This window comes from Sciurus carolinensis, chromosome 11 (genome assembly GCF_902686445.1).
Source record: "Sciurus carolinensis chromosome 11, mSciCar1.2, whole genome shotgun sequence".
Classification (NCBI taxonomy): domain Eukaryota; kingdom Metazoa; phylum Chordata; class Mammalia; order Rodentia; family Sciuridae; genus Sciurus; species Sciurus carolinensis.
In genome coordinates this window covers 20,337,667-20,354,237 of record NC_062223.1, presented here as the reverse complement: position 1 = coordinate 20,354,237, position 16,571 = coordinate 20,337,667, and the positions used below count along the sequence as shown (strand labels likewise).

At 35.2% G+C, this 16,571-nt stretch overlaps 2 protein-coding genes across 2 annotated transcripts; both read left to right on the top strand.

Annotated features, from left to right (window-relative positions):
- Positions 1 to 703: 703 nt before the first annotated feature.
- On the top strand, positions 704 to 1,625 carry LOC124959144 (olfactory receptor 4C11-like). The gene is given in 2 exon segments (XM_047517771.1): positions 704 to 955; positions 957 to 1,625. Coding segments are annotated over 2 exon segments (921 nt in total).
- Positions 1,626 to 10,661: 9,036 nt separating this feature from the next.
- Positions 10,662 to 11,752, top strand: LOC124958701 (olfactory receptor 4C11-like). The gene is made up of 2 exons (XM_047517044.1): positions 10,662 to 11,413; positions 11,704 to 11,752. Exons 1-2 carry the CDS (start codon positions 10,662 to 10,664, stop codon positions 11,750 to 11,752), a joined length of 801 nt encoding a protein of 266 aa, XP_047373000.1.
- Positions 11,753 to 16,571: the final 4,819 nt, after the last annotated feature.

Genomic DNA, 16,571 nt, shown 5'->3' with positions numbered 1-16,571 from the left:
CACAACTGTAATTTTACGTTCACTGTCTCTCAGTCTTTTTTCTCTGTGTGTGATTGTGCCCAGATTCTATTAAACAATTATGGTCTTTTATTTCTATAAATAGAACACCTAGAAAAACCTATAAAATTTTATAGGACACCTATATATTGGTTCAAAGTTATTATAGGTATCATATATATATATATGGTGAGAGAACATAATGGATTAAGGAAGACAATCTAAAATGTTTAAAAACCATGACTGGGATCTCCAAAATTCTACAAATGATTACTTGAACAGGGAGACCAGGTGGAGCAAGGTTGAAACCTACTGCAGCCAATGCAGCACAAGTGTTCTCTCTGTCTCCAATGCACCGCCCTGGCACTGATAGCTCCCTGCTGAACACTGATGAAACACATTCAGCTTGGAGAATTATCTGCTCATATCAAATCCCCTAAAGCCATGTTTACTATGCTTGAAGAAACATTTACTGTTTCATTATATCTCTATTTCATTCATTTCATATGCAATCTGGTGAATGCCTTAAATGAATTCTAGAAATTCAATTTTATTCAGAAAATTTCACAGGATTGTTAATGATAACAATCATTTCATGACTAAGAATACATATTTAAACTGAAGTTTACTCCTTTTACATTTTATTCTTTTCTCCTTTGCAGATTGAGGATTTCCAACCCGCCATGCCCCCACATCAACTGAGATCATGCACCAAAACAACAACGTGGCTGAGTTCATATTGCTAGGATTGACACAGGACCCTCTGAGGCAGAAAATGGTGTTTTTAATATTTTTAATTTTCTATGTGAGGACTGTAGTGGGGAATATGCTCATTACTGTGACCATCAAGTGCAGTTGGTCTCTTGGGAGCCCCATGTACTTCTTTCTGTTTTATCTCTCCTTTGCTGATTTCTGCTTTTCCACATCCACAGCCCCTAGATTGATTGTAGATGCTGTCTCTGCAAAAAAAAATCATATCCTACAATAAGTGCATGACACAGGTCTTTGCTCTTCATTTATTTGGCTGCAGGGAGATCTTTGTCCTCATCCTCATGGCTGCTGATTGCTATGTGGCCATTTGTAAGCCTTTGCATTACCCAAGGATCATGAGGAAGCAGGTCTGTCTCACCTTGATTATTCTTGCCTGGATAGGGTCTTTTATACATTCCACTGCTCAGATTATCCTGGCCTTGAGATTGCCCTTCTGTGGACCCAATTTGATTGACCATTACTGCTGTGATCTGCAGCCCTTGTTGAAACTCACCTGCATGGACACTTACATGATCAATCTGCTCTTGGTGTCTAACAGTGGGGCAATTTGCTCCAGCAGCTTCATGATTTTGATGATCTTGTACATTGTCATCCTGCATTCGCTGAGAAACCACAATGTGGAAGGGAGGAAAAAAGCCCTCTCCACTTGCATGTCTCACATCATTGTAGTGTTCTTGTTCTTTGGTCCCTGTATATTCATATATACATGCCCCCCAACCACCTTCCCCATGGACAAGCTGGTGGCAGTACTTTATACCATTGGAACACCCTTCCTCAACCCACTCATCTATACACTGAGGAATGCAGAGGTGAAAAATGCCATGAGAAAGCTGTGGCATGTTAAAACTGCATCCTGAGCAAGGATATATTGAGGGCCAATTTTTAAATTTAATCAGTTACAATTTGATTGAATAAGTACAGATATTAAACATGTTCATTTCTGAATATTGTAAGAGTCAAGTGTACTTACATTGGAATTGTGGGTTCTTAATTTATCTAGATGACAGACACTGTGAATTCTCTAGTATCATCTTTTTTTTGCAGAGATACTGTGCAGATTAAATTAGGTATTAGGGAAGAATTGTCTTTTTTCTCTGCAGATCTCTTTCTTTCCAGCTGCTGTGTTTCTGAGACCTGCCAAATTCTACACACTTTGCCCCAATTAGAACCTTATTTATGTGGTGGTTTCTTTGCTTCTGACATCGGGTTATTTGTTTCCCTGACATATTTGGTCTGAATCTTTTCTTCCTAAGAGTTCCATTCTGGCACTTCTGAGCATAAACTAGTTGCAAACATCATGTTAGTCTCTACTAAGAAAAAACATAGCTATATCATCACAGCTGTAGAAATACATACAAGTATATAAAATGCAGTCAGTTCATTGTAATTTTTATTTCCTTCTGTGACACATTTCCAGTAAAGTGTCAAGGGCCTTCTTGTATACTCACAGGGCAAGGGACATAACTCATGGTGTCAAGAATTCATATTTCATTTTATCAACAGTTTTTCTGTCAAAACTTCCATCTGTTTGAATCAGAAACCTTTTTCACATGAATAATCTCAATGGGTGCTTACATAATTAGCATATAGCCATTTAAGCAACCAAACTCCAAATCTACAGTAAATAAAGGCAAAAAAATGGATATCATCATCAGTGTTAAATAAAACTATAAATATAACAGAGATGCAACATATTTTCTCAGACTGCAGAAAGGTAAAAAATGATTTGAAACCAAAAATGACATGACATTTTATTTAAAGTTGGGGATGTTGATAAAATAAATGAAATCACCACGAGTTTTCAGAGAATACAGCACTTGAGTCTATATAGTGGGGTGAGGGAGAACCCACTATTTTTGAAGGAAGACACTATCTCTCTCTACTTATAGTACATTTTTCTCTTTTCATTTCTTCTTTCTCTTTCTTTCTCTTTGCACTAAAGGGATTGTATAGTTTACAAATTAGAATTCCTACTGAAATTTTTATGCACCTATTGGGTATAAGAACACTTGAATAGCTGTACATTAGAGGCTCAGGCCCTAGTTATATCACAGATCAATGAACTGGATCATTGAATATTCAACCAATGTTTTTTTTTCCTTCACTAACATGTTTTTCTGCCTCCCTCCTTTATATTTTTCATTAAGGTTCACACATTTACTCTTTCAAAGCATTGTTGGGAGACAGGGAATTTGAAAAAGAAGTTTTAAAATGTTGGAGACAGGATAGAGGTGTGTGATCCTGTGGGCACATACATGAAGTAGAAAGCTAGGGGTGAAGAACAAGGGCTGTAAAGACATGCTAGCAGTTCATATCTAATGACCACTGAGTAGCTTGGACAATTTGATCACTAATTCTCAACTGAAGAGATCAAATGACAAGGTTATGGAACAAATTCTGTACACACATACTGCCAATCAAAAGGGAGGGAAAGTACATTCACTACTAAGTGAATGCCTTGATTTTTATGTCATAGCAGAAGTATAAATATGACTCCAAATGGTGGTAAATTACCCAAAGGAAACAGATGTTCCGAATTAACATGGAGGGAAAATTTTTTTCTCCTTCCTCCTCCTCCTCCTCCTTCTCCTCCTTTTCCTCCTCCTCCTTCTCCTTCTTCTCCTCATCCTCCTTCTCCTTTCTCCTCCTGCTTCTCTTCCTTCTTCCTCTTCCTACCATTTCTCCTCTTTCTACCATTTCTCCTCTTCCTCTTCTCTCTCTTTCCCCTCTTTGCTCTCCTCCTTCCTTTCCTTCCTTCTTCCTCTCTTCATCTCAAATGTGATGAGTGAATACTACATTAGTTCATTCACTTGTGATTCATAGTGATTTATAACATGAATTCATAGTAGTACTGAACAGTTTGGTTTAGTGTAAATTAGATAATCAATATACTTCATAATAAACTCTGTAAGTGCATGGTGTATTAGACAGTTGGAATGCTGCTTCTCCCCTCCAGAGAAGTGATACTGAAATTGTGTGTCACTCTCACTGGAGTGAGAATAAAATCTCCCAGAAGGAGATTAGCTCCTAGTAGAAAACACACATGACATATGAATTGTGTGTGTGTTTCTTCTGGTCCACCTCAATGTGTGTCATACATCTAAGATGACTTAGTTGAAGGCTGAACAGTCTCATATGCATGAGACAGCTCCTTACAGATACAAACTTCTGATCTGACCCCAAATATCTATAGTCCCAAGATTGGGAAACCTTAACCAATAATACAAAACTGTGTACATGTTCAGTGATTGGTTTTTAAGCAGATTAAACAGCAAGTGCAAATGGAAAACACTTACTCTGAGGGAATAAAATCAAGGAGTCCTTTGTGTAAAAGAAAGAGAATAATGAAAGTGAGGTCAGAAATATAAAGAGAAAATAAATTGTGAATTTGTGACTTGTAATTTTAAAGAATTCCTCCATCTTACTGAGCATTGAAAGCAGAAGCTGAGATAATAATCATGAGGATGCAAATCTAGAAAAAAATGAATGTAATAGCAAGTACCAGGTGAAAATCATTGCATATGGAGAGAAAAATTTCACTATGGAAATGGTTTCCATGGTTGATGGGAATGTAAAATGATATATCCAAGTCCAATAAATCTAAATGTTTTCTTTTTCTCTCTACTGGGGATTGAACCCAGAAGCTCTCAACCACTGAGCTACCTTCCCAGCACTTTTCTATATTTTATTTAGAGACAGGGACTCGCTAAGTTGCTTAGGGCCTTTCTAAGTTGCTGAGGATGGCTTTGAACTCCTCATACTCCTGCCTCAGCCTCTCAAGCTGCTGGGGTTACAGGCATGAGCCACCATGCCCAGCTTCCAATAAAGTTCTGACTGCTCATCATGTAAATAAATATGTACTTAAAATATGTCCCAATAATCCAATTCCTAGTTCTTTGTCCAAGAAGTGCAGTATGTTTATAAAATTATTGTCCTTTACAATTTAGGCAGCTTTGTGAATAATAAGCAAGAACATTAAGAGAATCTTTATGATATTGTTTATCAATAGAAAAAAAAAAGCGAACAGACTCTGGTGTATATGGAGAATGAAATACACCACCGCAAGAAAAAGAAGAGGGCCTTTGATTTACACAGAACCTGTAATGAAGAGCAAAAATATTTTGCTGAGTGAAAGAACCTGTGCAAAAAAGAGTGCATTATTTATGGTTTCATTTATATAAGTTTCAGTAATCTATGGTGTCAAAAAACTGAAAGCAGCAGTTGCCTATTGGGGTGAGGGTGTGGCAATTGTCTAAGCTTCAACAACTCCTTCCACACTGATCTCCCTTCTATTTTCATGAGATCCTTCCCTCACTTTTCCCCTTATTTTCCTTAGCTTTCACATTCAAGAGAAAAGAGTCAACCCTTGACTCTGGGTATGGTCTTTTTAACTGAGCATGTGATCTGCAGTTCCATCCATTTGCCACCCAATAACGTAATTTCATTCTTCTTTAAGGATGAGTCAAACTTCACTGTGTATATATGACACTTTTCTTTACCCCTTCATCTGCTCATGCAAACCTGGGCTAGTTCCACAAATTGGTTATCGTGAATTGCGTTTTATAATCATTTCTATGCCTGTATCACTACAGTATGCTGATTTTAGTTATTTTAAATAAATACCAAAGAGTGGGAAAGCTGGATTGATGATGTTTCCACTCTTAGTCTTTAAGGAATCTCCATTCTGCTTTCCAATGTGGTTGCACTGATGTGGGTCAAATGCAATGTATCAATGTACCTTTTCCCCCACACCCCTGTCAGCATCTATTATTATTTGTATTCTTGATGACTGTCGTTCTCACTGGAGTGAGATAAAATCTCAAAGTAGTTTTTTTTTGCATTTTCCTGATTGCTAAAGGTGTTGAACATTTATTTCAAATATTTGTTTCCCATTTGTATTTCTTCTGTTGAGAAGTATGTGTCACAGTCTTTTGTTAATTATTGTATTTTTCAAAACCAATGAATTATTAACTGAGATTCATACTTTATTCAGATACCCTGATTTTTACATCCTGCGCTTTTTCTCTCCAGAATCCTGTCCAGGATGAGCTTGATTTACTCATTATGTTTTCTAGAGCACAGTTTGACAGGCACACTGTTTTTGTTTTCAATGACCTTGACACTTTTCAGGAAAAAGCAAGTCAAATATTTTGAACTAAAGTCCTCCACCTTTGCTTGTCTGCTATTACTCAGACCTGGAATTATGAGCTTTTGTAGGGAGGAATATCAAATAAAGTTTCATTCTATTCACATCATATCAGTGGCTATGTGCTATCAGTGTGATTCACACTTGCTGGGAAACTAGCCCATTTGGTGAGGCACCTTCCCCTGTGTAGCCACTTGACCCCATTTATACTCTCTTGTTTGAAGGCGGTCACTATGCACAGCCCACAAGAAGAGGCATAGGGTGTCCTCTAAAACTTCCAGGGCACCTTCTCTCTGTAAATACTTCATATTTATATTCCTACAAGTTTCTTTATTCTCCTTAGTTATTTTTTCAATTATAACACTGTGGACTCTTGGATGTGCATGATTTACTCCAGGTTATATTTCAGTACTGTTCCCTTATATTGGTGCTACATTTTCACAGCTTTGACCCCTGTAGGCTCTTTGAGTTGACCCATATCCCCATTCCACATATCCGTCACTGTGAGCCTGTGTCTGTTTCAGCCCATCCTCACTCTCTACCACTGCAACATGCTCCACTTCTTCTAATGCATTCTCAGTTCAGATCTGGAAGCAGATACAATTTCAAGAAGTCCTGATCATTTTATTGGAGAATAGTATTGAAAAGAAAGATTCAGTTCCTACAGTTTTTTTTTCCTAGCCAAAAGTGTCACTTATCATCTAAATTAGTACCTTTAATTGTAAGAATAAGCCACCTCTTTACCCCATAATCTGAAATAAATTATAGAGTAAGTTCTTTATCAGATCTGACTTGTTTTTATCCTGAGGGAATTTCTTGCCATGACTCCTATGGTTTGCATCATTTATATGAAATACACCTCCATGAAGGGCAAAAGTGAGGAAAGTCCTAGTGAAAATCCTGTGTGTGGGTAGATTTCAGAAAGTGCTGAATGAATCTGGAGACAATTCAGTCTGCCTTCTAGCATGCAGGTGGGAACATAAACTTCTTGCTGAGACCAAACACATCTTGATTCCAGAATAATCAGGCATTGATTTAGAAGCACTTTTCAAATTCTCATTGGAGTAAGTAGCCTCTGAATTACTTTGGAAAGAGAGCAAGTGAACATTCTAACCTTGCTGAAATTGGTAAGGTTAGTATTATTTGCATTTAAACTTGTAGAAAATGAATTAGATTAATTTAACAGGCAGTATCTAACATACTCCAGGCCTTGTTGAAGGATAGGACCTTTAGGGTCTTTCTAGAAGTGCTTTACAATGTAATCTGAGAATATGGTTTAAAAAAAATTATGTTAGAGCTAGGGTTTTGGCTCAGTGGTAGAGTGCTTGCCTGGCACATGTGAGGCACTACTTCGATTCTCAGCACCTCATATGAATAAATGAATAAAATAAAGTCCATCAGCAATTGAAACATTTTTTTTCTAAAGAAAAAGTGTTATATCTATTCTACTATCTTTCTTATTCCTATCCTCCCTCCTTTACTTTATTTCCCATTTGTCCAATGCACTGACACTCTCTTCTTCCCCTCCTCCCTTTTATGGTGGTTTAGCTTCCAATTTTCAGTGAAAACATTTGAGCTTTGTTTTTTTGGGACTAGCTTTTTTCACTTAGCATGATATTCTGAGAGAGAGTAGAATAAATCTAACATAATTTCCCTATATATACACCTGAAATTACCTAAGTAAAATCCACCATTGTGCCCACCCACAAAAATGAGGTACTGATTAGATTAAGGTATATCTATGGTTATATAATTTCATCAGAAGGGATTCTACCATCATGTATAGCTAAGAAGTACCAATAAAATAAAATTTAGAAAAGAAAAAGAAAAACTGGCACAGTATTTCCTGATGGAAATAGGCACTACCAGGTATGGTTGTTGATAGATGGAGTTGTATGGTGTAAAGAAAAATAATATTTAGGGTATTTTAGATGTTATCATGGATATTGTGAGATACAGGAAAACCTTTTCTTCAATAGTAGTTCTATATAGAATGGGACGGAACAGCACTTATTTGTATCTATAGAAAATCTCTTAATTCAGTCATACTAGTTTACTCCAATGTATACCATTCTTATGCCTGTAATACACACACACACACACACACACACACACACACACACACAGTGCCTAACAGAGTGTTAGGATGCTCACCTCTGTAAATTTATCTATCCATATACATATATAAGGGAAATAGATATATTGATGTAGATGAACATATTTTATTTTACTTAATGTACAGAAGCCAAAAATATTTTCTACATCTCTTTTTCCTAAAAGATTCCTTAAAGAATATACTTAGAAAGTATCCAATGGAGTAAGTTAACCTATAGCGTGCTGGTTTATGATGCACTTAAAGAGCTCTGAGTTTCACAAATACCTCTATACAGACTCACCATGGTACTCAGGTTTCTGAAGCTCAGTGCTGTTTGAAATTAACATAGTCCTCCTGTACACAACAGAAGACAGTTGTGAGGAATCAGTGAGAGGCTGACATCAATAACATTCTATCCTCAGGTAAGAATTTTTAACTTTTTTTTATTGTGGCATGATTATAATACATTTCCAAGTACTATCAAAGTGAGTAGTTTAAAAATAGATCTTCCTCACATCCTGAACTCAAAGAAAGCAGCGTTCCTCTACAAATATTTTTGTAGTCTTTTAAATAATATTCATTTATACAAGGATGTATATGTATGCAGGCAATGTTTCCTGTTAATGAAAATTGTACCATCCTATGAGAATACTATGTTGATATCTTGAATTACAATATACAATGTATTTTAGAAACAATTTTATATGTATGCTTTATAGTATTTGCATAAAAGTATCCTTGATTTCTTCATTGACATTTTGATGATTCTTGAAGTTGCTTCCTCTGTTTAATTACAACTGAAAGGGCTGCAGTACTGATTTTGTTCACTGCTACTTAGTTGGATTTGTTTATCAGATCTAAAATCATTCTTTGTGCCTGAGTGTTTGTGTCTATGGGAAAGGACTCTCTGGATCAAGGTCTGCATGCAGTTGTGAGATTACAGGCTTCGAGATTACCTTCTAAGAGCTTGTAAGCACTTGAACTCCCTCCAAAGACAGGTGTTATTGACGGTTTCTTACACATTTCTTCACATCTTTTGTTAAGAGACAGTTATCAAATATTGCTTTATTGATCTGATATATGTGCAAAAGATATAAAGAATAATTGCACTATTAATTTGAATGCACTAATTGTGAATGATATTGAGCATTGACCCGTATGCTAATCTTTCTAATGAAAAAAAAAATCTCTTTTGTAATATTTTCTTTGCCCTCTGTTAAATTGTACTGTGATTTTTAATACTGATGTGTGATCTATTTGTATTTGAAGAAATTATGCTTTTATATGTCAAACATGATACATATATGTATATATATATATATGCATATATATACATTTTTACCATTTCAGTATATATCTTTTGCTTTTGTTGGTGATATTATTTGGAATTTATGGTATAAAGTGAAAAAAAAAACAATGAGTTCAGTATTTAATGAGTGAAAATAATTATTACTTTCCTTTTTGTATCTATCTTATTTTATTTGAAGTCAGGATAGAGGAAGGAGTATACTTACTAAGAATTCCATTGAAAGTTTAATTAATGAATGAAGTATCCAGAAATGATTTTCTAAACCCCTCGTGGCACTCATAAACTTGAAATTAGAAAAAAGTCTTTATTGATGTCAGCTGTTCTCTGTATTGGTCTCAGTGTCTATTTATTTCATATGTAAACTTGCTGAGGACCTCAAAAAAGTTCTTACAAAGGGGCAAATTTAACTTTGAATATCAATACTAATTTTTTAAAAAAATGTTTTAAATAGGGGTTGAAGTTGGAATTGAAAAGAACTAGATAATTCAAGAGGTAACTGTTAAGTAAATAAAATTAGTCAAGAAGTTAAAATGTTTGATGCTGCTGGACCAGGCTAATTGAATTGTCACACAATGGTATTTTTTTTCTTTATTCTTTTCTTCCTTCTGGTCTTCCCCCTACTGTGTTCTTAGATTATATTAACCTATTATGTCCAATCATCTTACATATAGGAGATCTATCAAAAACTATAATATTTTGTAGGACATCTACAAAATGGCTTAATTCAACTTTTTATAGGTATCCTATATATAGGACAAGTAAATATAATGGGGTAAAGAAGACAATCTCAAGTATTTAAACAATCATCACTGGAGTGCTCAAAATACTATTCATTTTAATGGTAGCTCTAGGATCAAATAATGTGAAAGACTTTTGAAGTAAATCATGTAAGATTTCTCTAGGTTTGCAATGCAGCATCCTAATATTGATAGGTCCTTATTGAAAACTAATGAAACACATTAAGATTGGAAACTATCTTCTGATAACAAATCCAATAGAGTCTTATTCACTTTGCTTGATGAAGCCCTTGCTTTTTATTACTTTCATATTTCATTATTTTCATATGCAATTGATTAATGCATTAAAAAAACTTCTAGAAATTCAATTTTATTCAGAAAATTACATAGAATTGTGATGATAACCCCTTGGAAAGTTTCAGCTTCATGAATGATAATTTATATTTGCAGGAAACATTTATTCATTTTACATTTTCTTCTTTTCTCCTTTACAGATTGAGGGTTTCCACCCTGCCATACTCCTGCATCAACTGAGATGATGCACCAAAACAACAACGTGACTGAGTTCATATTGCTAGGATTGATACAGGACCTCTGAGGCAGAAAATGGTGTTTTTAATCTTCTTAATTTTATATGAGGGGACTGTAGTGGGGAGTATGCTCATTATTGTGACCATCAAGTGCAGTCGGTCTCTTGGGAACCCCATGTACTTCTTCCTGTTTTATCTCTCCTTTGCTGATTCCTGGTTTTCCATATCCACAGCCCCTAGATTGATTGCGGATGCTCTTTCTACCAAAAAAAAAAAAAAAGTCATATCCTACAATGAGTGCATGACACAGATCTTTGCTCTTCACTTATTTGGCTGCATGGAGATCTTTGTCCTCATCCTCATGGCTGCTGATCACTATGTGGCCATTTGTAAGCCTTTGCATTACCCAAGGATCATGACGAGGCAAGTCTGTCTCATCTTGATTATTCTTGCCTGGATAGGGTCTTTTATGCATTCCACTGCTCAGATTATCCTGGCCTTGAGATTGCCCTTCTGTGGACCAGATTTGATTGACCATTACTACTGTGATCTGCAGCCCTTGTTGAAACTCGCCTGCATGGACACTTACATGATCAATCTGCTCTTGGTGTCTAACAGTGGGGCAATTTGCTCCAGCAGCTTCATGATTTTGATGATCTTGTACATTGTCATCCTGCATTCGCTGAGAAACCACAATGTGGAAGGGAGGAAAAAAGCCCTCTCCACTTGCATGTCTCACATCATTGTAGTGTTCTTGTTCTTTGGTCCCTGTATATTCATATATACATGCCCCCCAACCACCTTCCCCATGGACAAGCTGGTGGCAGTATACCACTAGAACACCCTTCCTCAACCCACTGATCTACACACTGAGGAATGCAGAGCTGAAAAATGTCATGAGAAAGCTGTGGCATGTTAAAACTGCATCCTGAGCAAGGATATATTGAGGGCCAATTTTTAAATTTAATCAGTTACAATTTGATTGAATAAGTACAGATACTAAACATGTTCATTTCTGAATATTGTAAGAGTCAAGTGTACTTACATTGGAATTGTGGGTTCTTAATTTTTCTAGATGACAGACACTGTGAATTCTCCAGTATCATCTTTTTTATACCATTTTATACCATTGGAACACCCTTCCTCAACCACTCATTTACACACTGAGGAATGCAGAGGTGAAAAATGCCATGAGAAAGCTTTGGCATGTTAAAACTGCATCCTAAAGCAAGGATGAATTGAGGACCAAGTCTTACACTTATTCATTTGTGATTTGATGAATAAGTACAGATATGAAATACAATCTCATCTGAATATCACCGGTTCTTAATTTTTTTTTGTTAACAAACCATATTAATTTTAAGTCACTTTGTGTGTGTCAGAGCTAGGTAGAGTATTCAGTTAATCTTGTTCCAATAGACTTTTTGGAGTCTTTTTATTTTCCACCTTCCTGACTATGCCTTTGAGCTATAATATTACATTTGATTTTCTTACTGATGAGTTATGCTCCTGATTCATAGACAGGAGCTTCCCTGAAATCTTAATTCTGGCTTATAGTTTTTCTGAGAGTTCATTTCTGGCATTGCTGCCTGTGAGCTTCATCTCACAACACTGTCTGAATACAGGTTTGGTAAGAAGAAAGACATTTAAAAAAGCCCAACTGTTCAAACTTGTGAGCACCCCCTAATAATGTAGAGTTCTTGGTATTTAATTTCCTCTATAACAGATTTCCAAGAAAGTATTGAGCTTCTTCATGAACATTTTAGGGTCAAGGGATGGATTCATTGTATCAGAGCTTCACATTTAATTTCACCATCAGTTGGGGTTTGAAAAATTATATTCTCTTTAATCAGAGGCTTTACTTGTTATATTCTAAATTTGTTTTTCTTTATTGTTTACTGTGGCTATTAAGATAAACAGCACACTATTTATGAGTTTTCTAAATGTGCTAGTGAAAAATCTTGATGTATTTAGCTATTTAAGTGATTGACATTATAATAACATTGACATTATAACTGACATAATAACAAAACTGTGGGACTCAAGAAATAGAAGGATAATAGATGTTACAAACAAATTTGAAAGTTTTATTTTAATTATAATAAAGATACAACATATTTTCAGAGACTGAAGAGCAAAGAGACAAGAAATTGGTTTTTAGAATAAAATGATATGATCTGTATTACAAAGTTGATGATTGTCTTTTCACTTGTTTCATTTACATCAACTTAATTAATACATTTCATTCTTCTTTAAGACTGAGTAGTATTCCATTGCATACATACCACATTTTATTTATCCATTCCTCTGTTAAAGGGCCCCTAGGTTGGTTTCATCATTTAACTATTGTTAGTTGAGCTGCTATCAACATTGACATGACTGCATCACTGCAGTATGCTGATTTTAAGTCCTTTAGGTATGCAGTTTGCTGTTTATTTATTTTTTAAGAAAGGGTCTTTCTGTGTTGAACAAGCTGGCCTGGAACTCCTGGTCAAAGTAGTTATTTCTTTTCAACCTTCAGATGACCTTGGCATATAGGTGTATACCACCATGCTTGGCTTATTTTCTGTTTTAATTTGACTACTAGTGCTTTTGATATATAAAAATATCTTCCATTTCTAATTTCACTAAGTATCTTCTTTTTTCATGTTTTACTTGTTCTAATAAGTTATATATGACAGTAGAATGCATTTATGCATTTTGAAGAATCATACATAAATGGAGTATAATTTTTCATTATACCCAAAGGACTTAAAATCAGCATGCTACAGTGACACAGCCACACCAATGTTTATAGCATCTTAACTCACAAAAGCTAAACTCTGGAATCAACCTAGGTGTCTCTCAACAGATGAATGGATAGAGAAAATATAGCTGCTTCTTTTTGTTTTTGTGTCCACTTCCTTTTTGTTTCCTGAGAAATAATAAAGCCCAGTGCTCACATTGGTGTCCCACAACTGACACATCAGGCAAAATGAGGGTCTTATATTTAATAGACCATAGGAATATGAGTTCATCATAGATTTATTTGATCTTCTCCTTTCATAACACTAATGCACGTGCACAGATATACACACATATGCATATGCATGCACACTCCTAAACCCCAATACAGGATTTTTCAACTATGGCTTCTGACAAAGATGATTTTCAAACAAATTAAGTTCCTAAATGCAGGGACAATTAGAATTCATAGTTTCTCTTTAGATCAGTCATGTGGAAATTATCCTTTGGCTGGAGGTTGGTGTCATTCTACATTATAAAGGTCATTAAATTTACCAATATCTCAAATTGTTTTTAACATGAACTCACCCAATATCAAAATTTGAGTTACTATTTTAAAATAATTATTACCAAAACCAGTTCTTCAGTCCTGCCCGGGAATTCTTACTTTTAAATAAACCTTCCTCTGTCTTCACTGTCAACTGAACATCTTCATTTGCATAACCCATGGCTTTCTGAATTTCAACATGTCCTCATTAACTTACTGTGGATTTTAAACTCCACAGCCTGAGGGTACATCACTCAACCAATAGAAATGTGTTCTAGGGCTTTCTAGTTATTTTTTTAAATTTTAAATGGTGTAGAAAGATATGTGTAAATAGTAAAAAACATGGAATGAGGTAATCATTAGTGCAGATCTTGTTCCTGAATTTATAAGCATGTCAGCTGAGCAAGCTGCTTAACTTCTATGACCTTCACTTTTCTCTCATGAACTATTGTTGACTTATACCTCACGAAAAATGTATGTGAACTAAAACCACAACTTATGCAAAGTGACAAACAGAGCATAGTGTACAAAAAACAGTCAATAAATATTTGTTGAAATTAAATTATTTCAACACAAAAATCTTAGTCATAAGGTGTCTTTTTACTCACATGAGTTGACAAAACAAGTGGAAATTAATTTGAAAATTATTTTGCAATCCATGTTTAATGTACATATTAATCCTGATAATATTTGCTATAAATTTATTGTTTGTAGTGGGGGATGTCTAGAGCCCACAGCTTGGAACCTGTGATTTCAGAATGAAACACTAACTTTCCTAGATTTATCTTGCAAATAAATTACAAGACCTAGAAAACTTGTCTCTTAGTGCAAGATGAGGGAGTAGAGGGCACTGGATGGGATTGAGTCCTGTCCTGATTATTCACTTCCTTTTTCACTAATGACAGTTTTGTTTTTTTCTTGCTTTATTATCCATTGGTGAATTTTCTCTTTTACCCTGGATCTCTGTTCAGCCTGAAGCACTTAATATGTCAAAACTCTTGTTTGTATCTGACTATTTTAAGGAGAATTTTCTTCCATTTTCTTTTCTTTTTTCATTTTTTTTTTTTTTTTTGCAGGGGGTACTGGGGATTGAATTCAGGGACACTCCACCACTGAGTCACACTCCCAGTCCTATTTTGCATTTTATTTAGAGACAGGGCTGCACTGAGTTGCTTAATAACTCACTTTTGCTGAGACTGGCTTTGAACTCACAATCCTCTTGCCTCAGCCTTGCTGGGATTACATGTGTGCACCACCATGTCGAACTTCTTGCTATTCTTATAGTAAAGTAGAAAACCAAAACTTAAGTGTATTACAGTTGAGATGCTCATAGATAGTAAAGTACAGGAAACCTTGGGGAATAATACTCTTTTGGATACTAATGCTTTACATCATTCTGTCTTAAAATATCCCTCCTGGAATATAGACAGGAACTATTTTTTCCAGTTTTCTATGAAAGGTCACTATCATTTGAAATACAATGAGCACACCTGACTTCTCTAACAGGTAAGTGAGAGTTTTGTCCATCATTGTGTACAGAGAAATCTTGACAAAATAATAAAATGTAACTTTCAGTTTTTAGTTCTATAGGTCTTCTAATTACACTACTGACATATATATTCTGGGAAAGGAAAATATTTTTGAAAACAAAGAATAACACAATGGGGCTTCTTTTAGATTAATGTTTATATAGGAAATAAATTAATAAAAGCAAGTATTGGGAGATAGATGATTTTTAAACTCAACTAATAATTTATGAGCACCAGGCATGGAAAGTCATCATTATGTGGGAGAAAAGAGATAACTTAATTAAGATTTAGCACTGTTTCTTCAAATGGAAGAATGTATTAAAAAAAGTGTTAATGTTTTTAAATTAGGTTGCTGGGCAGAATACATCCTCAGTAGGTGTGTGGGTACTAGTAAATGAAAAGAGATTATGTCTGATCAGAACTCAGAGAAATGGTTATAGGAAATAATGACTTTGACAAGCTACTAAAGAATGTCAGCTTTTCCATCTCTGAGTGAGGGTCTTAAATACATATTGATTTTCACAGCATACAATTAATAGTCCTTGCCGGTTTTCTAAATGGTATTTAAAGAGCATAGCTTGAACTTCAGACATTTCCGGTACTTATAAACTGAAACATAAAATAAACAAGATGATGCTTAAACTAAACACCGTATAATGAAAGTGAAAGATGACAGATAGATAAATAGATAGAAGGAAAGATAGATAGATAGATAGATAGATAGATAGATAGATAGATAGATCAATCGATCACAGGAAAGATTTCCTGAAAATAGTTTGGATAAAGAGCCTTCCCTTTACCTAGATATTTGTTCATGTCTGGATTTCTCCTGTGTTGTCCAATCTACCCTTGCTTATCCACAGTGTTCCTGCACTGTCTGTGGCATTTACAAAGAGGAATAGCAGTATATTGATGTGATGACATTTGGGGCAGCCAGATACACCAGTGCAAGAGCAATGGTACTGAATTTTATGATGAGCTCTGGACCATATACAGGACTGTTCTCCAGGGCAGCTCTTGGCCAGTGAGCAGGAATCATGGTATTCAGTTTCATAAGGTAAGAAGCTCAAGGAGCGTAGATTATATTACTCCCAAATTTGGCTTATGGGGGATAAAACACCATGGGAGTGCATATCAGTTTTCCAACAAAGAATGGGAAATTCTGAATAGAATAAAGTGAGTGTAG

Excerpts from the sequence above, each read along its gene's own strand:
- LOC124958701 (XM_047517044.1), top strand. The coding sequence starts at position 10,662 with ATGGTGTTTTTAATCTTCTTAATTTTATATGAGGGGACTGTAGTGGGG. Across the intron at positions 11,414-11,703 it reads ATGGACAAGCTGGTGGCAGT|ATTTTATACCATTGGAACAC; the intron begins ATACCACTAGAA and ends CTTTTTTATACC.